This window comes from Leucoraja erinacea, chromosome 10, assembly GCF_028641065.1.
Source record: "Leucoraja erinacea ecotype New England chromosome 10, Leri_hhj_1, whole genome shotgun sequence".
NCBI classification, from domain to species: domain Eukaryota; kingdom Metazoa; phylum Chordata; class Chondrichthyes; order Rajiformes; family Rajidae; genus Leucoraja; species Leucoraja erinaceus.
Genome location: NC_073386.1, coordinates 11,492,592 through 11,516,086, shown reverse-complemented (window position 1 = coordinate 11,516,086; position 23,495 = coordinate 11,492,592). Strand labels below are relative to the sequence as shown.

At 43.7% G+C, this 23,495-nt stretch overlaps 1 protein-coding gene across 1 annotated transcript in view; it reads left to right on the top strand.

The window, feature by feature from the left end:
• Window positions 1-23,495, top strand: part of LOC129700783 (dihydropyrimidine dehydrogenase [NADP(+)]-like) — a 637,641-nt gene that overhangs the window by 343,508 nt on the left and 270,638 nt on the right. The window contains exon 13 of the mRNA XM_055641481.1: window positions 23,053-23,268. Coding sequence (XP_055497456.1) covers window positions 23,053-23,268 — 216 coding nt within the window. The remainder of the gene's footprint in view (window positions 1-23,052; window positions 23,269-23,495) is intronic.

The window sequence follows — 23,495 nt, the reverse complement described above, 5'->3', positions numbered from 1 at the left end:
AGGAATAAGAAACAGGCAAAGGAAGGTCTCAAGATGTGAAGAGATTTGATGGACAGAATTACAGGAAGTAAGACTCATGTTGGAGGAGGACTCAGATAGCAAATGGTGAACTTAAGAAATTGGAGAAATTCATCAACAAATGTAAATGAAAGATCATGGACCTGAAATGTTAACTCTTTTCATTGCTCCACAGATTCTGCTTGATTTAGTTAAGTTTAGTTTATTTTAGTTTCGAGATACAGTTTGGAAACAGGCACTTCGGCCCACCAGATCAGTGATCCCCCCACAAATCAGAATCAGATTTTATTCGCCAAGTATGTTTTGCAACATACGAGGAATTTCACTGGCCAGGTTAGTCATACAGTTAAAAGCAACAGACTCAAAAACACATTTAACATGAACATCCACCACAGTGACTCCTACACATTTCTCACTGTGATGGAAGGCAAAATAAAGTTCAAGTCCTTCCTTTTGTTCTCCTCGGTTGTGGGCCTCGATCCCTCCATTGACGGGATGGTCTTGACTCCTGTAGCCGGCGACGTTCAGGCCCTCCGCGTCGAGGCGTTCAGCTCCTGCATCGGGGGGGTTGTCAGCTCCCCCGCGTCTGGTGATCAAACCTCGCGTCGGGGCTAGTCGAACCTTCTGCGGCGTTGGAGCCCCCGACTAGCCTCTCCCCTGAGACTGCGAGCCCTTGATGGGAACTCCGCAGGGGGAGCGTTCCGAGGCAAGGGATCAGCTCCGATGTTAAGTCCGCGCCCCGCGGTGGGGCTCACGACAGTCCGAGGAGGCTTCCAACTCCATCGATGGTAGGCCGCAGAGTCCGGAGAATGTGATCTGAAAATCAATCACATCTCCGGGAAGGTAAGAACTTGAAAAAAAGTTTCCCCTGATCCCCTCACCCCCTCCCCCCACATAAAACAAACCGAAGTACATTGAAGCAAACTCTTTAACAGACGCTAAAAATAACAAAAGATGAAAAAACGACCAGACTGCTGGCAGGGCTGGCCATCTCCCCGGCGCCCCTGGTGGACATTAACACTACCTACATACACTCGGGACAACTTTATATTCATACCAAGCCAATTAACCTGCAAACCTGTACATCTTTGGAGTGTGGGAGGAAACCGAATACCTTGGAGAAAACCCAACCATGGGGAGAACGTAAAAACTCCATACGGACAAGCACCCGTCATGATCGAGCCCGGGCCTTTGGCGCTGTAAGGCAGCAGCTCCACTGTGACACCACCGTGTCGCCATCTTCCGATTGTTTCCAGCATTTACATTATTAATTTCTGATTTCTAGCACTTATGATAGTGCTTATTTTTTTATTTTGCACTTGTGCTGTATAGTTGTTTGAGAAAGGGGAAGCAGTAAGGGTTTGAGGTGAATACGTTGCAAAGATCGTATAACAATGGCAATTGTTTGCATGTAGGGAGAAACTGGGGCATGCAGGAACTGCAGGCTCCATATTGTTCTCCGTCCAATATCATTCCTCATGTATTCACAAAAGTGAATATAGACACATAAAGTAACTCAGCGGGACAGGCAGCATCTCTGGAGAGAAGGAATGAGTGATGTTTCGGGTCGAGACTCTTCTTCAGTTCCTTCCTACGCACAAAGGTGAATAGTCAGATTGTCAGGGGTTACGGGGAGAAGGCGGGAGAATGGGGTTGAGAGGGAGAGATAGATCAGCCTTGATTGAATGGCGGGGTAGACTTGATGGGCCGAATGATCTAATTCTGCTCTTATAAGTTAAGAACTTATGAAAAGACTTTCATAGCATCCATCTTGCCTTACTCCAATACGACCAACGTAATAGAAACATAGAAAATAGATGCAGGAGTAGGCCATTTGCCCCCTTCGAGCCAGCACCGCCATTCAATATGATCATGGCTGATCATCCAAAATTAGTACCCCGTTCCGGCCTTTTTTATTGAAGTTTTGAAATAGTCGTGATTTAAAAATTGTGGTAATCTTAGGAAGCCCGCACATAAACTGATCTTATCTAGGCAAATTTCCACAGGCACCATCTGACAAATTCGGTAATGCTGCCTGAGGGATAAACATTGGCCTGACCTCCAAGGAGAAGTGTCTTCCTATTCTACACATAGTATCATATAACCATATAACAATTACAGCACGGAAACAGGCCATCTCGGCCCTACAAGTCCGTGCCGAACAATTATTTTCCCTTAGTCCCACCTGCCTGCACTCATACCATAACCCTCCATCATGGGACCTTTGATATCCATGCATTGAAGCAGAGGGCACTTTAGGTTTAAGATCTCATCCAAAAGATGGAACATCCACAAATACAATGTTCTCTCTCCGTTGTATCACAATGTCAGCCCACATTTAACAACGTTCCCAATTTAATAGAAATGATGGCTGATTACAAATGGTGCACATGGGCGGCACAGTGGCGCAGAGGTAGAGGTGCTGCCTTGCAATGCCAGAGACCCGGGTTCGATGCGGTCTGTACCGAGTTCCTCCTGTTTCCTCCCACACTCCAAAGACATACAGGTTTGTAGATTAATCACCTTCAGTAAAATTGGCCCGAGAGTGTAGAATGGTGCTAGTGTAGGGGGTGATCGATGGTCTGTCCTGGCCGGGCCTGTTTCCACGCTGCTTCTCTAAAGTTTAAAATCTAAATTCTGAGACATCTTGTTGGTAGGGAAGCGCTTTGCTTAATATGTCGATAAAAAATAAAATATTTAAATAAATTAAACCATTAATTGTTTTGTAATTACCATCATTCGATCAATGTTTAATCTACTGTCAAAAGCTTGGATTAACTCACACAATTCACATTTTTAACGTGTGCAGTAAGGAAAGGCATTAGGTGGAGAATAAGCACAAACTGTAAGGGTCCTCCTAACTTTAAAGATAATACCAGAATTTTAACAGCAAGGCACCTGCCAATCCCTCAGATGGAAACTGGCAGACAGCTGATGTGTCTATCATCGTTTTTTTTTTTAAAGATGTATCTCAGTTCTTTCCGATGATGGTGTAAATAAACAAGCCATTCTTTGGATAGAATATCTCAACTTTAAAGTCTGTACGGTTACCTGACTGCATCAGAACTGGCACGATGATTTGCTTCAGTAGCCTAAGGGCACAGAGTGAGTAAGAATCTGTTCCAGTTTTCATTTGAGCTTGCTGTCCAAGAACAAGAAAGTGCTCACATTGGAAGGATTCTACACGTCTGTGATGCCACTGAGCGATACACTTCCAGCTCTGCAGGGTGGCACATTGGCGGGCAGCTGGAACTAGTGGAGCCAGGCTTCAACAGATAACCTCACAGCTTGTCCCATCAGTCAAAGCTATCTCCAGCTGGCAGCTCAGGACTAATCTTGCAGGAAAGGTTGTCGGATGCAGTGGCTAAGCCTGGGAGAAGGACCTTTCCTATGTACAGGGTGCAGGGAGTTCAGCGTAGGTCCACCAGGTTAATTCCCGGGATGGCAGGCCTGACATATCATGAAAGAATGGATCGACTGGGCTTGTAGTCACTGGAATTTAGAAGGATGAGAAGGGATCTTAGAGAAACACATAACATTCTTAAGGGATTGGACAGACTAGATGCAGGAAAAATGTTCCTGATTTTGGGGGAGTCCAGAACCAGGGTTCACAGTTTAAGAATAAGAGAGGGGTCCAAATCTACCATCTACTTCAATGGAGACCCTCAAACTATCAGACTTTACTGAACTTTTTCTTGCACTATATGTTATTCCCTTTAGCCTGTGTCTGTACACTGTGAATAGCTCAATTGTAATCAGGTATAGACAGGATAGCACACAACAAAAAGCTTTTCACTGTTCTTCGGTACACGTGACAATAAACTAAGCTAAACTAAACTGAACTAAAGTAAAGTAAAGTAACATTTAAGTTTGAGTTTCTTTGAAGATATACGGCGTGGAAACCGGGCCTTCACAAGTTCACGTTATAGGAGTAGATTTGGGCCATTTGGCTCATCAAGTCTACTCTGCCATTCAATCATGGCTGATCTCTGCCTCCCAATCCCATCTTCCTGCCTTCTCCCCATAACCCTCGACACCCATTCTAATCAAGAATTTGTCTATCACTGTCTTAAAAATATCCACTGACTTGGTCTCCGCAACCCTCTGTGGCAATGAGTTCCACAGATTAACTATCCCTCTGACGAAAGAAGTTCCTCCTCACCTCCTTTCTAAAACAGCGGCCTTTAATTCCGAGTCAAGGACTTATGGTCCTAGACTCTCCCACCAGTGGAAACATCCTTTCCACATCCACTACATTTATGCCTTTCATTATTCTGTAAGTTTCAATGAGGTCCCCCCTCAACCTTCTAAATGACAACTCCAAGTTTGCCGATGACACAAAGCTGGGTGACAGAGCGAGGCGAGGAGGATGCTGTGAGGCTTCATGGCGACTTGGATAGATTGGTGAGTGGGCACATGCATGGCAGATGCAGTATAAAGTGGATAAATATGAGGTTATCCACTTTGGTGGCAAGAACAGGAAGGTAGATTATTATCTGCATGGTGTCAGATTAGGTAAAGGGGAGGAGCAACGAGACCTGGGTGTCCTTGTACATCAGTCACTGAAAGTAACATGCAGGTACAGTAGGCAGTGAAGAAAGCTAATGGCCTGTTGGCCTTTGTTACGAGAGGATTTGAGTTTAGAAGCAAGAAGGTCCTACTGCAGTTGTACAGTGCATGGTGAGACCACACCTGGAGTATAGTGTGCAGTTTTGGTCTCTTAATTTGAGGTAGGACATACTTGCTATTGAGTGATTGTGGTGTAGGTTCACCAAATTACTTCCCGGGATGGCAGGACTAACAGATGATGAAAGAATGGGTTGACAGGGCTTGTGTTCACTGGAATTTATAAGGATCAGAGGATATCTTATAGAAACATATAAAATTCTTAAGGGATTGGACAGGCGAGATGCAGGAAAAATGTTCCCCATGTTGGGGGATTCAAGAACCAGGGATTATAGTTTAAGAATATTGGGTCGGCCATTTGGGATTGAGATGAGGAAAAATGTTTTCACCCAGAGAGTTGTGAATCTGTGGAATTCTCTGCCACAGAAGGCAGTTGAGGCCAATTCAGTATAATGTGGATAAATGTGAGGTTATCCATTTTGGTGGCAAAAAAACGGGAAAGCAGACTATTATCTAAATGGTGGCCGATTGGGAAAGGGGGAGATGCAGCGAGACCTGGGTGTCATGGTACACCAGTCATTGAAGGTAGGCATGCAGGTGCAGCAGGCAGTAAAGAAAGCGAATGGTATGTTAGCTTTCATTGCAAAAGGATTTGAGTATAGGAGCAGAGAGGTTCTACTGCAGTTGTACAGGGTATTGGTGAGACCACACCTGGAGTATTGCGTACAGTTTTGGTCTCCAAATCTGAGGAAGGACATTATTGCCATCGAGGGAGTGCAGAGACGGTTCACCAGACTGATTCCTGGGATGTCAGGACTGTCTTATGAAGAAAGACTGGATAGACTTGGTTTATACTCTCTAGAATTTAGAAGATTGAGAGGGGATCTTATAGAAACTTACAAAATTCTTAAGGGGTTGGACAGGCTAGATGCAGGAAGATTGTTCCCGATGTTAGGGAAGTCCAGGACAAGGGGTCACAGCTTAAGGATAAAGGGGAAATCCTTTAAAACCGAGATGAGAAGAACTTTTTTCACACAGAGAGTGGTGAATCTCTGGAACTCTCTGCCACAGAGGGTAGTTGAGGCCAGTTCATTGGCTATATTTAAGAGGGAGTTAGATGTGGCCCTTGTGGCTAAGGGGATCAGGGGGTATGGAGAGAAGGCAGGTACGGGATACTGAGTTGGATGATCAGCCATGATCATATTGAATGGCGGTGCAGGCTCGAAGGGCCGTAATGGCCTACGCCTGCACCTAATTTCTATGTTTCTATGTAATTCACTGGATGTATTCAAGAGAGATAGTTAGATGTAGTTCTTAGGGCTAACGGAATCACGGGATATTGGGAGAGAGCAGGAACGGGGTACTGATTTTAGATGATCAGCCATGATCATATTGTATGGCGGTGCTTGCTCGAAGGGCCGGATGGTCTACTCCTGCACCTAATTTCTATGTTTCAAACGCTTATGGTATGCTAAGAATGTTGAACTCACTCCAACTGTGAATAATTGAAGCAAATGTTAAATGTTTAGCAAATAGTTAAAGAGATGCTGGACAAACATAGGAGGGAGAAGGGAATAATAGGGCACTGGTGGTTTTTAGCTGAGGAAATACGAGAGGTGGCTCAATTAGAGCTTAAAAGGCTAAATTCAGGTCTTGGGACTATATAGCTAAACAGTTTTAAATCATCCCTTACCTGAACTTTGCAATGCTACGTAACACCCATTACTCAACTGCCAACTTAACCATCTCCATTTTCCCCAGAGGAGATAAGGAAGGATATTTTCTTCAGAGCCATATTTTTAGTTTAGCAATTTTAGTTTAGAGAGACAGCATGGAAATTGTCCCTTTGGTCCTCCGTGTCTGCGCCAACCAGCGATCACCCCGTACATAAGCGCTATCCTACACACGAGGGACAATTTACAATCTTTACCGAAACCAATTAAACTTCAAACCTGTACATTTTTGGGGTGTGGGAGGAAACCGGATCACCCGGGGAAAACCCACGAGGTCACGGGGAGAACGTACAAACTCCGTACAAACAGCACCCATAGTCAGAATCGAACCTGGGTCTCTATTGCTGCAAGGCACCAACTCTACCACTGACTTTGACTTCTGTTACTTCAAGTAACCCTTGCTTTCCCTCTCTCTCCATTCCCCCTTCCCAGTTTTCCGACCAGTCATACTGTCTCCGACTACATTTTATCTCTGTTTACATTGTTGTTACCTTCTTCCAGCTAACAATGATCTATTCTACATTTTTCCTGATCTCCATTCCCCCTGTCATTTTTTCACACCTTACACTTCCTCATCTGTGTATCTCCCTCTCTCCTGACATCAGTCTGAAGAAGGGTCTCGACCCAAAATGAAAGCCATTCCTTCTCTCCAGAGATGCTGCCTCTCCTGTTGAGTTACTCCAGCATTTTGTGTATATCTTCGGTTTTAACCAGCATCTGCATTTCCTTCTTACACCACTCTATCGCTGTGCCACCGTGCCACTTGTATTCATATTCAAAATCTGAAACTTGCTCTGTCCAAACAATAACCTCTGGATCAATTGAGAATTTCAAGTGTGTGATCATTCAATTTTTGCTGGATAAGATGCAGAGAGAAATGGATCAGTCGGGTAAATTGAATTCAGTCGTAGATTAAATAGCTGGTTGAAAGACTGGATGGACTACTTTGTTACTTCCCAAAAAAGGCCAGTAATGACTTTGGACCTAAGGGATGCAGAATTCATGGGATCTGAAAAGTGAAATAACAGGATATTAAAGAAACGGCATAAATGCCTGAGGTTTCTGAGGATGTTTGGCAACTAACTGAAAAAACGCAAGTAGAAACTGTAGAGAAGCTATTTTCTTCCTTCGATTACCAAAAAGAGCCAGTGACTACTTCATTATCTTCAGCAACAGATTACCATAGATCTGGCATTGAGGTTTGCCAGCTCCAGCCTTTGTTCCCATTAAAATGTTAAACATTCTGGGTGTTTTGGGGAAAGTAGATATTGCAATGAGGTTTCCTTTCATGTTGTTCATCTGGAACAAGGGACGTAGGTTCAGAAATTGGAGATGAGGAAGAATTTATTCTCTTAGTAGGTCATGGATATTTGGAATTCTCTCTGGAAGCTGAGTCGTGGACAACATGCAGGAGTGAGGTAGATACATTTTTAGACTGAATCAAGATTGATGGGAACAGCCAAGGGGGCAGAGTTCAAGCCAAGATCAGATCAGCCAAGACCTTTCTGACGGGCAGATTGGGTTCAAGGGGCCATATGTTCTACTTTTGCTCCTTTTTTTAATATTCTTTTGCTGGAATATTTGTCAGTGTTGACAACTGCCGTATCCTCTCTGCTCCTAGACCTGGTGGTTGTGAGAGATTATCTTGATGCTATTACTGTTCATATTATTCACACAATATTGCACAATTATCCTAAAAGCTTCCAGAGCTCCTCCATCTCTTGGTGAGAGAGTTCTGTGCCATTTTCCAGTGGCCTTAGACCCCAGGAACTCAGTCAAATCACTTGATCCCCTATCTTAGTACCGTTGAACGCAGACACAAAATGCTGGAGCAACTCAGCGGGTCAGGCACCATCTCTGGAGAAAATGGACGATGGATCGCATGAAAATTACATGATGGATTAGGCTGCGTCCACGACTCTCTGCAGTTTCTTGCAGTCTTGGGCAGAGCAGATACCATACCGAGCTGTGATGCATTCATATCGGATTCACTCTGTGGCACATCTGTAGAAATAAGGGCGATACAGGATCACAACAGTAGAGTTTCTGCCTTACAACGCCAGAGACCTGGGTTTGATCCTGACGATGGGTGCTGTCTGTACGGAGTTTTTACGTTCTCCCTGTGTCCACGTTGGAAATATAGACAATAGACAATAGGTGCAGGAGTAAGCCATTTGGCCCTTTGAGCCAGCACCGCCATTCATTGTAATCATGGCTGATCATACCCAATCAGTACCCCATTCCTGCCTTCTCCCCTTATCCCCTGACTCCACTATTTTTTTATTTTTTTTAATTTATTTTTTTAGTAGCAATACAGTAAATTACATTAATACACATCACATATATCCTGTTACATTATGTTGTACCACTTCATTTTTTGTGCTTTAAAAAAGATAGAAATAAAAGAATTAAGGAAAGTAAGCAAGAATCGTGAAGGTGCAGGAAAGTGTTGGGAGAAGAAAGCCCCTTAGGGAAGGAATTAGAGAAGGAAGTAAAGAAAGGAAATAAGACCCTAGAAAGAAAAGAAAAAAAGAAGAAAGGAGTCCCCTGACTCCACTATTTTTAAGTGCCCTAACTAGCTCTCTCTTGAAAGCATCCAGAGAACCTGCCTCCACCACCCTCTGAGGCAGAGAATTCCACACACTCACTAGAGAAAAAGTGTTTCCTCGTCTACGTTCTAAATGGCTTACTCCTTATTCTTAAACTGTGGCCCCTGGTTCTGGACTCCCCCAAAATCGGGAATATGTTTGCTGCCTCTAGCGTCTTCAAGCCCTTAACAATCTTATATGGTTCAATGAGATCTCCTCTCATCCTTCTAAACTCCAGAGCGTACAAGCCCAGATGCTCCATTCTCTCAGCATACGACAATCCCGCCATCCCGGGAATTAACCTTGTAAACCTACGCTGCACTCCCTCAATAGCACGAATATCCTTCCTTTAATTAGGGGACCAAAACTGCACACAATACTCCAGGTGTGGTCTCACTAGGGCTCTGTACAACTGCAGAAGGACCTATTTGCTCCTATATTCGATTCCTCTTGTTATAAAGGCCAACATGCCATTCGCTTTCTTCTCCTCTATAATTCTTGGTATTTTATTTTTATTTATGTTCTCTATACCATTTTTTACCTACGTGGAAAATCGGTTGCGCCTTCTTAAGTACAACTGTGTTCATTTGCCCATTAATTATTAAATCAAGACGATCTGCATCAATTGGAAGGAAAGCTAAGAATTTATTTCTGGAGTAAATTATCTCTTGTTCAGAGTGGTGGAGAAAGATTACAGATCACTTTACTTTCTCAGTAATGGAAAATGAAAGAGGATATGAACCGATGAAGAATCTTTAAACCGTTTTTCAGTAAATTGAAAAATGTTTATTCAGTTCAAATGAACTGCTTTGTGATAACTGAATACTCTATAATTATGTGGGTGAGGGTGGAAAACGAAATAGCATTTGCTTTTGTAAACATTATTGAATATTTAATTCGTATCTTAGAACTTGGCCTGGGATTGTTTGAATGCCTGAATACAAAATAGAAGTAAGAAGCAAAAAAAAAACCCCAGCAGTTGCCAGAAATCTGAAATAAAACCAGAAATAAAAGACTGGAAAAAATTGGCAGATCAGGCAATATCAGTATCATGTCAATTCAAGTAATTGTGAAATTTTATAAATTATTTTATTAACAATCAAAAGAGCACAAGATGATGATAAATTTTATTTTTATATTGCCACAGATGATCTGTTACTTTTATCTTCAGTGTTAGCTAATGGTGTAAAACACCTTTGGGGAAAATTCACTGTACTAGACTAGAATTATCCACCTTGGTTGACCACAAAACGGTACTCAAAACTCAGTGCTCAGAAGGTTCGGCACGGTGGCGCAGCAGTAGAGGTGCTGCCTGACAGTGCCAGAGACCTGGGTTCGATCCTGACAATGGGTGCTGTTTGTACGGAGTTTGTACAAGATACAAGATACATTTAATTGCCATTTGGACCCCTTGAGGTCCAAACGAAATGCCGTTTTTGCAGCCATACATTACAAACACATAGACCCAAGACACAACATAATTTACATAAACATCCATCACAGCTGTGATGGAAGGCCAAAAAAACTTATCTCTCCACTGCACTTGCCCCCCCCCCCCCCCCGATGTCAGAGTCAAAGTCAAAGCCCCCGGCTGGCGATGGCGATTGTCCCGCGGCCATTAACGCCACGCCGGGTGGTGCGAGGTCGCACACCGGGTCTTGGTGTTAGAGCCCCTGGCGTGCGCTCGCAGAGTCCCGCGGCCATTCCAAGCCGTGCGGGGCAGTGATGTAGGCCCCGCTCCAGGAGCTCTTCAACCCCGCAACTCGGGCGGGGGAAGTCGCCGTTGCGAGAGCCCTGAAAAGCGGTCTCCCTCCAGGGTCCCGCGGGCTCCCGGTGCCGCCGTCCACAGACCTGCCGTTGGAGCCTCCGACTCTCCGGTCGGGCCGCAGCAGCAGCAGCAGCAGCAGCAGCGCTCCTCCACCGCTCCACCCGCTCCGGACTCGGCCAGCCCCGCGACGGCGACGGTGAGTCGTAGCACCAGAGTCCCCGGTCTCTTCCTGTGGGAGGCCGCTCCTCGTTGCGGCCCCAACGACAACGGAAACCCACGAGAAAAGGTCGGCTCCCGTGCAGGGAGGATTTAAAAAAGTTCCCCCCCCCCCCCCACCCCACCCCCGCCCAAAAAATAACAAAAACTACATAAAAACACAGACAGAAAATAATAAAACGCGGACAGACTGCAGAGGCCGCTGCTGACCAGAGTCGCGCCGCCCACCGGTTCATTCCATTGTACGTTCTCCTCGTGACCGCATGGGTTTTCTCCGGGTGCTTCAGTTTCCTCCCACATTCCAAAGACGTGCAGGTTTACGTAGAAACATAGAAAATAGGTGCAGAAGTAGGCCATTCGGCCCTTCGAGCCTGCTGTCTCCATTCAATATGATCATGGCTGATCATCCAACTCAGTATCCCATACCTGCCTTCTCTCCATAACCCCTGATCTCTTTAGCCACAAGGGGCACATCTAACTCCCTCTTAAATATAGCCAATGAACTGGCCTCAACTACTTTCTGTGGCAGAGAATTCCACAGAATCACCACTATCTGTGTAAAAAATGATTTTTTTCATCTCGGTCCTAAAAGACTTCCCTCTTATCCTTACACTGTAACTCTTGTTCTGGACTTCCCCAACATTGGGAATAATCTTCCTGCATCTGGCCTGACCAACCCCTTAAAAATTTTGTAAGTTTCTATAAGATCCCCCCTCAATTTTCTAAATTCTAGCATGTACAAGCTGAGTTTGTAAATTCTAGCGTGTACAAGCAGGCTTATAAGTTAATTGGCTTTGATGAAGATTGTAAATTGTCCCTGATGTGTAGGATAGTAATGGTGTATGGGACTCGCTGGTCGGCAATGACTCGGTGGGCCGAAGGGCCTGTTGTCCGCAATGCATCCCCAAACTAAACTAACTGCACCAGCTAAATTACATAACTAATTTTCTTGTAAAAATCCAGTTTAAATGCCAATTGAAATTTATGATATTTTTATCAGTCTGGATAGTCCATTCCTAATACTAGAAGCTGAGGGGATAATTGATCGAAGTATATAAAATTGTGAGAGGTGGAGATAGGATAAATAGTCAGAACCTTTTTCCAAGGGCATAGTTATAAGGTATGGGGGTGAAGTTTAATGGAGATACGCAGGACAAGTTTTTTACACAGAAAGTAGTGGGAGCCCAGAACCATTGCCAGAGGTGGTGATGGAGGCGGGGGTGGTAGTGGTGTTTAAAAGGCGTTTAGATAGGCATATGGAAGTGCAGAGAATAGGGGGATATGGATCATGTTCAGGCAGATGAGATCAGTTTTTAACTTGGCATCATATTCAGCCCAAACATTGTGGGGCAGAGGCCTTATTCCTGTTCTATGTTCTGCATTCACCATTCTTTGCAGCATGTAGCCACCAAGAACGCTGTGTTCTTCATAACTACCCGAACAGAATATTTTGTTCAAAATAGACAAAAAGTGCTGAACTAACTCAATGGGTCGGGCAGCATCTCTGTGACGTTTCGAGTTAGGAACCTTCTTCACTCTGAAAGTTGTGAGTAGGAGTAAAGAGCTGGAGGCGAGAAAAGACCAGGACTAATCAAGGCCAGCCACAAATGACTTCATGCAGGGCGGTGCCTGGTAATCCCATTGCTGACTGTAATCTCAAGAGAGAATCAATGTGAAGAACTGAAGTTAAACACAAAAAGCTGGAGTAACTCAGCGGGACAGGCAGCTTCTCTGGAGAGGAGGGATAGGTGATGTTACAGGTCGAGACCCTTCTTCAGACTAGTCAGGGGAAAAGGAAAGAGAGATATAGAGGATGATGGAAAGAGATAAAGAACAATGAATGAAAGATATACAAAAGCGTAACGATGATAAGGAAAACAGGCCATTGTTAGGCATTTGTTGGGTGAAAACGAGAAGCTGGTGCGACTTGGGTGGGTGAGGGATGGAGAGAGGGGGAATGCCGGGGTTACTTGAAGTTAGAGAAATCTATATTCATACCACTGGGCTTTGAGCTGTCCAAGCAAAATGTGAGATGGTTGTCATAATCATGTACAGTTGTGTATTAAAAATGTTATATCTGCATTTCTGCTTCCCTTTATGTTAGTGGAAGACAAGGCAAACATTTTACAGTAGAATGGAAGCAGATGTCTCAGAGCATCCTCGTGAATGAATTAAATTATTATGCTAAATCAGACAACAAATGAAGGTTTAGAGATGCCAAGACTGTCACATTAAAACTTTAATGAAAGGATTAACAGACACAAAGGTCAATTTAAATAGTAAAATAAATTAAATCATTGTGGAAACTGTCCAATTCTTTAACAGACGATGAGAGCGCCTCACTCTATAATTGACAGGAGGAAATTCCTAATGAGTTTAGCTGGACCACAGGATAGGGGGTGGGGAGGGGGGGGAAATGGGGGCTGTGGAGAGATATTGGGGCGGCATGGTGGTGCAATGGTAGGATTGTTGCCTTGCATGGCCAGAGATCCAGGTTCGATCCTGACTATGGGTGCTGTCTGTACAGAGTTTGTACCTTCTATTCTCCCTGTGACTACAATGGGTTTTCTCTGGGTGCTCTGGTTTGCTGCCACATTCCAGACACATAAAGGTGTGTAGGTTAATTGGCTTTGGTAAAAATTGTAAATTATCCCTGATGTGTAGGATAGAACTAGTGGGCTGGGAACGCTGGGCGGCGCAGACTTGGTCGCCAAAGGACCCGTTTCCTTTCTGTTACTCTAAACTAAAATAAAATGGGAAGGAGAGCGTTATTGTAGGTTATCTATAATTGGAGAATTCAATGTCATACTGTTGAGGTATATGCTACCAAAGTGAATTCCTTCTTTATGTCGTACTGTCCGCCTTTACCATCCTATCTACACTGACACTATTTTGTTTTGTTTCTGTTGAGAAAGATTAATAACTGTATCAACTAGGATCTGACCAGGTTCATTAAAATATTTAGTTACTTTTAATACAAGGGATTAGTGATGGCCAAAAAATTGGCAGAACAACTTTCCTTGTTCCGACTAATTGCTTTTCTGGCATATTTCCCTTCACAATATACAAACTCGTTGTAAACAATTAGGACAGATTCCTTAGCTCAGTGCCAGGAAGGCAATAATTCCCCTCCATTCTGCCCAACATAAAAATAATCCCACACTGTGGACTTTGGGAATATTGTTAATTTGAATTCCAGGCCTTGCCCTCGCTCCCATGTAATTATGTATTGCATGGTGGCCACTCATTGCTTGCATAGCCCGTGCCATCCACTATACCAAAGCCATTCGATCCATTGATCGTTCTTCTGAGGTTGCAAAATCAAGGATAAATGTGGTTTTCTTTGCTTGAATTAACCATCATCATTGAGTGAATTTGGAGTATTGTGAGCAATTTTGGGCCCCATATCTGATTTTTGTCCAACATATTTTTCAAATTCCCCATTTTCGGAACTCGTTCTGCTGCAAGGTGATTGAATTAAAATGTTAACTTTGCTTCTCTCTTCATAGATTCTGCTGCACCTAATGAGTCTCGCTGTACGTTTTCTGTTTTAGTTTAGATTAATAGCATCTACATTTGTTTTGCGTTTCAAATTGATAAATCTAATGTGATTTAAAAATGATTATTTTGTAGTTTGACTTTATGTTACTAGTATAATGCACTACCACACAAACCAATTTAGTGTGTGCAAATATTGATTATTTCTCTATAATTTGAACTTTCTTTCCCTTTCGTTTTACCTAACCGGTGTTTCAGATTAGAATGATTCCCATGTGACTGTAATTTTTTTGGCCTTAAGATCTGAAGTGTCTTGAGCAAATAAAAGTTGCTCTATCTGTATTTCATCTCATTACCCTTCCTGTGTGTTTTGTGGCCTCACCTGCATTAAATTAACGTGTTGTTTAAAGTTAACTTTTTTGATTTCTGGTTCACAGAGTCATGCAACACAGAAACAGGACCTTTGGCCCACTTGCCCAAACCTACTTCCTGGTTTGGGCAAGTGGCTTCCTGAGCTGATCCCATTTGCCTGCCTTTGGCCCATATCTCTTTTCCTTTCCATGAACCCATCCAAATATCTTTTCTACATTGCAATTGTACCCAATCCAGAATCTCCTCTGAGAGCTCATTCCATGTACATACCACACGCTCTGTGAAAAACTTGTCCCTTGCATCTCCTTTAAATCACCCTCAACGTATGCCCTTCATAACTGTAGTCATTGAATGCAGGGGTGAAAGACCGTCCAGTCCCCAATGCAAAGATGTTTAAAGGTTTTAAGGTTAGAATATATAGAAACATAGAAAATAGGTGCAGGAGTAGGCCATGCGGCCTTTTCAGCCAGCACTGCCATTCAATATGATCATGGCTGATCACCCAAAATCAGTACCGCATTCCAGCAATTTCACCACATCCCTTGATTCCGTTAGCCCTAAGAGCTAAATCTAACTCTCTTTTGAAAACATCCATTGAATTGACTTCCACTGCCTTTTGTGGCAGAGAATTCCACAGATTTATGGGTGAAAAAGTTTTTCCTCGCCTCGGTCCTAAATGGCCTACCCCTTATTCTTCAACTGTGTCCGCTAGTTCGGAATATAAACAGACAAAAGCAAAAATGTAATGTAAAGTAGGAGCCTGGAAGACGGGAACTAAAAAAAATATATGGGAAGAGGATTGTGGAGAGGGATATGAATTGGCTGGATATACAACAGGTTTATATCATGTGCAGCGATCAGAGAACAATAGTGTTTAACAAAGTGTGTTGGGTAAAGAAAGGTCACCAGATGATGTGGTGCCATTTTGGAAAGTAAAGTAAAGAGTAGAATTCCTGCAACTACGAAAGAGGATGAAAAAACGTTGACTTGATGGGATGGAGAAGATGAGGGGAAAAAAGGAGGAAGAACTGCCAGGGGAGAATATAAAATAGGGAGAGGTGATAGTGAGAGCTGGAACAGCACCACTGAGGAAGACTGGAATGGAAGAGGGTGGAATTGGAAATGAGAAAACTGACTGAAGTGAAACTTCACAATTCATTAATATTAACCAGTATTTCCCCAAATAACTCCAGACAGCCCCCAGGTTAGTAAGTCTTTCATTTTTGAGAATTGTTTATAAGCGATTTTCTCTGTAAGAGAAATTCATCCAAAAAAGCAACAACCACATAAAAATTAAACATAAACAGCCTCACAGCGGCGTGTGAGAATCCCCAGGGCACACAGCATAAACGGGGACCCACAGGCATCAGTTCAATGTCCGGGCCACACACGCTGTCTCTCTCTCTGCAATTCCTGTCCACCCGAACAGTCACAAAGCCGTCCACACCCGCACTAGACTCTGGGATGTCCTCATGGAGCCATATCCCTGCAAAACACTGAGATCACTGCATTCACGGCACTGAGTCCCGCCAGTGCAGGCAGCACGTCCATCTTGTTTTTTCGGCGACCTCACATTCCCCACTGTGATAGAAGGCAAATAACTTATACCTTCTTTCCACCTTTTCTCCCGCGGTCGGGGCAAATGAAACTCCCGTAGTCGGCGATCGAAGCTCCTGTGGTTGGAGCTCCCCCAGTCGATCCCTAACCAAGGGACCGTCAGCTCCACGATGTTAAAGCTGCAGTGCGGACGGAGATACGATGAAAAAGTCGCATCTCCATCGAGGAAAGAGATTAAAAAGGTTTCCCCCAAACCACCAACCCCCTCATAATACAAAAACTAAAGATACACTAAGAACATACAAGTTAACACAGACCAAAACAGCAAAATAAGAAAAAAGACGAAACAGGCTGTTGGCACAGCTGCCATTTATCATAAGTTCAGAAGTCACAGGAGCAGAATTGGTACATTCGGCCCATTGAGTCTACACCGCTTCATTCACTAATGCATGATCTATCTTTCCCTCCCAAATCCATTCTCTTGCCTTCTCCCCATAACCCTTGACACCCATACAAATCACAAATCTGTCAATCTCCACCTTAAAAATAGCCAATGACTTGGCCCCCTGAGCCGCCTGTGGCAATGGATTCCACAAATTCACTATTCTCCGACTAAAGAAATTCCTCCTATCTCCTTTCTAAAGGTACGTCCTTTTATTCGGAGGCTATGCCCTTTGGCCCTAGACTCTCATGGAAGCATCCTCTCCACATCCACTCTATCCAGGCCTTTCACTATTTGTATCATTTTGCTCCACACTTGCTATAATCCTTTCATTTCATTGAATGGTTACCTTAGCCATAATTAAACTAAGATACTGTATATAGTCATTAACAGATACATGAAATGTTATTGTTATTATTATTATTATTATTATTATTATTATTATGACATGTTTGAAAAATATATGGGAGATTATGCATAACACTGAAATCAGTCCATCATAACCCAAAGAGCCCCTCTACCTGTAAGGTAATTGTGTCGGATAAACTAATAAAATGTAGCGACACCCGGTGGTGTATTTGGGTAGTCAAACCCTCGGATTGGCTGCACCAGTCACGTGGGCGCGGGGGGGGGCGGTATTAGCGCGCCTTTTACCGAGATGTATCATTCTAGCGCCACACTTGTGGAAGTAACATCGCGTTTTGGCTGTCTTACCGACCTGAGTTTATTCGTTGTTTTACCGTTACAAAATAAAACCCTTTGTATTCACTCACTGTCTCGACTCGCCAAAAATATCTATTGGGGAGAATGTTAATAAAAATCGAGAGTTGTGGAGTTAATGAATTGAAATAGTGTTTACATATTAGGTATGTAATTAAATAAAGATCCAAGCTTCTTCAGTCAACAAATTAATTCATGACAAGCGATTCCCTTGGGGAAACTAATTGAAGACTGGGCTTCTCCGGGGAAATTAATTAATTAAAGAGAGAAGTGTGGGGGATTGTAAAGATCGGGCATTCACTTGAGAATATTAAATACGGGACTGTTGCGTGGTTGATTGGCAGCCAAGGGGAGAAGCAGCACTGCCAACGGATTTTGCTGGGGCGGCTGTGGACAGTACAAGAACAATTCATAAGTGATAAGAGTAGAATGAGGCCATTCACCTTTCAATCATGGCCGATCTATCTCTCCCTCCTAAGCCCATTCTCCTGCCATCTCTCGATAACTATTGAAGCCCATACTAATCAAGAATCTATCTAAGGTAGACGCAAAATGCTAGAGTAACTCAGTGGGACAGGCAGCATTTCTCGAGAGAAGGAATGGGTGATGTTTCGGGTCGAGACCCTTCTTCAGATTAATGTCAGGGGAGTGGGCGGGACAAGGATAGAATGTAGTCGGAGACAGTAAGACTGGGGAGAGAACTGGGAAGGGGAAGGGAATAGAGAGGGAAAGCAAGGGCTATTTGAAGTTAGAGAAGTCAATGTTCATACCGCTGGGGTGTAAGCTACCCAAGCAAAATGAGAGTTGCTGTTCCCTCAATTTGCGCTGGGCCTCACTCTGACAATGGAGGAGGCCGAGGGCAGAAAAGTCAGATTGGGAATGGGAGGGGGAGTTGAAGTGTTGAGCAACTGGGAGATCAGGTAGGTTAAGACGGACTGAGCGGTAGTGTTCAGCGAAACGATCGGCGAGCCTGAACTTCATCTCACCGATGCAGAGACGTTGATACCTGGAACAGCGGTTTTGGTAGATGAGGTTGGAGGAGGTGCAAGTGAACTTCTGCTTCACCTGGAAAGACTGTTTGGGTCCTTCGATGGAGTCTAGAGGGGAGGTAAAAAGACAGGTGTTTCATCTCCTGCGGTTTGGGTGGGAAGGGACGAGATGACCAGGGAGTTTTGGAGGAAACGGTCTCTGTGGAAAGCAGAAATGGGTGGAGATGGGAAGATGTGGCCAGTAGTGGGATCATGTTGGAGGTGGCGAAAATGTTGGAGGATTTTATCTATTTCTGCCTTAAAGATATCCATTGACTTGGCCTCCACAGCCTTTAGTTGAAAGGAATTCCACAGATTCACCAAATGTGCATGGGAGGGGTGGAGTGAGGAGGTTGGAGTGCTGAGTGAGGGGTTGTAGGTGGCTGTCATGGTAAATCATTACCCGGAGAGCCTCTCTACCCAGGGCTGGCCTTAGGAGGTGCGGGGCCCAATTGGGAACAATTTTGGTGAGCCCCAGGTTCCCACCCAAGATCTATAGATTCATAGAAATATAATTGAAGTCTATTATAGACTTTATACCTCTATGGTAGAATGGAAAGTAATCAAAATGTGCGCCTAAAAAGTGCATGGGACTTAATGGACCAAACAGATCTAAGCTACATTTTAAAGTAAAATTGCATACATGTAAGCCTACAAGTACCAAACAAAATGTGTAGATCACCTCTGAAAAGTACATAGTTACAATGCCACTTGTTTTAGTGACTGAAATGAATTTTTATTTTAAATTAAATAGATCCTGGAAAACCAATAACCATTGGTGAAAAACCAGTCCAGGCATTAAATGTTGGGCTTCTGCCCCATCCTACCCTTTGGGCTTCTACCCCATCCTAACTTAGTTGTGTGTGTTAGGTGTCTGTGTGTTATGTGTGTGTGGGAGGGAAGGGGAGAAGGGAGGGAGAGAAGGGAGGGAGAGAAGGGAGGGAGGGAGAGAGAAGGGAGGGAGAGAGGAGGAAGGGAGAGGGAAGGGATGGGAGGAAGGGAGAGAAGGGAGGGAGGAAGGGAGAGAAGGGAGGGAGGGAGGGAGGGAGAGCAGGGAGGGAGGGAGAGAAGGGAGGGAGGGAGGGAAGGGAGAGAAGGAGGGAGGGAAGGAGAGAAAGAAGGGATGGAGCGAATGAGAGAAGGGAAAAGAGAGAGGAAGGAGGGAGAGGAGAAAAAGAGAGAAGGGAGGGAGAGTGCCGGGGTCGGGAGCGGATGCCGGGGTCCGGGCCGATGGGTGTGAGCTGAGGCCGATGTTTGTAAACGTTGCTCCAACCCCCAGCCCGGCCCTCCGTGTATTGTTCACCGCGTCTCCCCTGGGAGAGAGAGGGGTGGAGCCGGGGTTGCATGCGTGAAGCACGGCGACTGGAGGGGCGGGTGCGCTGTCATGAGCGAACAACCCACCTCCCTCTCTCCCCCTTCTCCATTCCCCCTCCCTGCCTACCCTTTTCTTCCCCCATCACCCCTCTACTCTCTCTCCACCCCTCTCTCCCCCCGCCACGTGGGGTAGATCTACCGGGGCCCCCTTACTCGCGGGGCCCAATTGGGAGCAATCGGTCCAATCGGCTTAAGGCCAGCCCTTCCTCTACCCAAGAGGTGATTGTTGTGGATAAACTAATAAAAATCAATTGGGGAGAATGTTAAAAATAAATTATAGAGAGCTATCAGGAGAGGTTGAGCAGGCTATGACTATTCGATGAAGCATAGGAGGATGAGGGGTGATCTCATAGAGGTGTATAAAATCCTGACAGGAATAGATTGGGTAGATGTACTCTTCGGGTAGAGTCTCTTGCCCAAAGTAGGGGAATCGAGAACCAGAGTGCATAGGTTTAAGGTGAAGGAGGAAAAATTTTATACGAATCTGGCAGGTACACTTTTTCACATAAAGGGTGGTGGGTGAATGGAATGAGCTGCCAGAGGAAGTGGTTGAGGGATATGGGCCAAACACAGCAAAGTGGTACTAGTGTAGATGAGACAACACCGGTTGGTGTGGGCAAGTTGGACCAAAAGGCTTATTTCCACATTGTATGACTATGACTCAAAAGCAGACATATAATCAGTCCATCTGCATAGAAATTGGATGATAATGGAGAATAGCAACAGGAGCAATTTGATCTTTTAAGTGTGAGAGGGTGAGGGATGCAATAATATGTTGAACCTTGGCATAAAAAGGTACAGTACACAATAATACCCTTCCTTGAAGTGAATACAATGCTTTCGTCTTTGATTTTTGTAAGACTGGCTAGCTCGACCTTGATCCCACATGATCTTTCCTTTAAGGGATTGGACAGGGTGGATGCAGGAAAACTGTTCCCCATGTTGGGGGAGTCCAGAACCAGGGATCACAGTTTAAGAATAAGGGGTAGGCCATTTGGACAGAGATGAGGAGAAACTTTTACACCCAGTGAGTTGTGAATCTGTGGAATTCTCTGCCACAGGCGGCAGTGGAGGGCAATTCACTCGATGTTTTCAAGAGAGAGTTAGATTTAGCTCTTAGGGTGAATGGAATTAAGGGATGTGGGGAAAAAGCAGGAATGGGGCACTGATTTTGGATGAGCAGCCATGATCATATTGAATGGCCTACTCCTGCATTTCCGACTGGATCATCCTAACTTGTGGTACTTTGTCAAATGACGCCCTAATATCCATGTGGACACATCTACCCTTTCCATATCAGTCTTCATGGTACCCCTTCAAACAACTCAAATTTGTTACACACAAATTTTCATGCACAATGGCATACTAACCATTCCTAATCTGTCTGAAGAAGGGTCTCAACCCGAAACGTCACCCATTTCTTCTCTCCATAGATGTTACCTGTCCCGCTGAGTTACTCCAGCATTTTGTGTCTACGATTTAAACCAGCATCTGCAGTTCTTTCCTACACATTCCTAATCAATACTTCCCTTTCCAAATGCATGGCTCTCAGAATCTCCAATAATTTACTGATTATTACAGATGTTTAGCTCACTGGTCTATAGTTCCAATATGTTTTCCCTGCAGCCTTTCCTAAATAATCCTCCAGTCTCCAGCTAACTCACCTATGGTTATTGATACAAATAATGCCACCAAGGGCCACACAATTTCTTCCCAGCTTCACAACAATAACCTAGAATATATTTGATCAGGTCCGGGGGATTTATCTACCTTTATTTTTTTTAAGACCTCCTGCTCCTCTCCTGTAATATGGGCTCATTGGAAGATCACTATTAGCTTTCCCGAGTTCCCGAGCAGCCATGTTGTGTTTAAGCATTTATTTTTGACCTTTGGAATTTTAATCATTCAGGGGGTGAAAAGGTGCAGAAAGAAATCGTCAGAAACATTTCTTAGTTGTGGTGGTGGGTGTCCAAAAAACAGATATAATGATTTAAAAAAAAGCAGCTAAGGCAGGTCACACTGTGTAAAATCATAAAAGAAATAAAATATATTTCACTGTTCCCCATAAAGGAATAGTGGGTATTGAGAGTATTTATATATGCTTTAAAAGAAAATCACATTTCCACTGGTTTCTTTAAAAAGTAGGAGGGTGATGGGGTAGTTCAATGTTTTGTTCAGCAATGGTTGACATTTCTTTCAGCATCCTCTTTCACAGCTCTACAGGAGTCTAAAGATATTCCGCTCTGATCCACAGATAAACTCTGTAATCAATTCTGGACAGATTAAAGAATGCATCTCTCTTTGACTTTCAAATAGAAATATCAGTTTCTTCAATTTCAGATGTTTGTAATTGAAACAAACTGACAATAAATCATTGAGTTTTAAACGTGGATATTAACAGTGCTGTAAATATATCGAGGAGATACAGTAATGCTGCTGCTGTATTTGTTTGAATAGTTTCCAATTGGAAGTGCCAAAGTAGCTTAGGATCTGTACATAAGATGATGGGTTAATGAATATTTAAATGTTAGCATAACACAGCATGATACAGTTAGATCCAGTCTACATAAGATAAATTGGAAATTGCCAAATATAATGGAACACTGTACCTGTGATGATGTGTTATAATTTATCTCTGGCTAGTTGAAAAAGGAATAATTTACTTAAATGTCAGTTCTTTTTCAAGAGTATAAAAACATCTATTTTTCAGTCCAGACCACCCTTATCAGTTTATCAGTATTTTGGGAGTTGGTAAGAAATTGTATTGTCATTAAAAAAAAAAATTACATTCAACATAATTTAAGTTAAAATCATAGTCATAGAGAGATACAGTGTGGAGACAGGCCCTTCAGCCCAACTTGCCCACACCGGCCAACAAGTCCCAGCTACACTAGTCCCACCTGCCCACGTTTGGGCCATACCCCTCCAAACCTGTCCTATCCATGTACCTGTCTAACTGTTTCTTAAATGTTGGGATAGTCCCTGCCTCAACTACCTCCTCTGACAGCTTGTTCCATACACCCGCCACCCTTTGTGTGGAAAGTCAGATTTTGTGAAGTTGTGATGGCATTTTGTAATTTTGTTTTTTTGATTTTCAATTTTTGATTTACAGGCACAACATGGTCATTCAGTTACTGGGGATCCTGAACTACCTCTTTTCTACACACCTATTGACCTCGTGGACATTAGTGTGGAGGTAGCTGGGTTGAAATTCCTGAATCCCTTTGGAGTAGCCAGTGCCGCTCCGACAACTAATTCTGTAATGATGCGAAGAGCTTTGGATGCTGGCTGGGCCTTTGCTCTCACTAAAACCTTCTCGCTGGATAAGGTAAGAAGGCATAAAAGTAAATGACCAGTTTGCAATCTTCTCATGCGGTAACAAAGGCACATATTCAACATCTTGTGACAACAGACAATGATTATAATATTGTAATAGGACTTGTATTTCCCTGTATGTATTGTTATCACGCGGAGATGATTTGATTTTTCAAAAGACGTTCCATGTAATTTAGGAAATTAATAAGGAGCCTCGTCAATTAACTCATTCCTCATAAG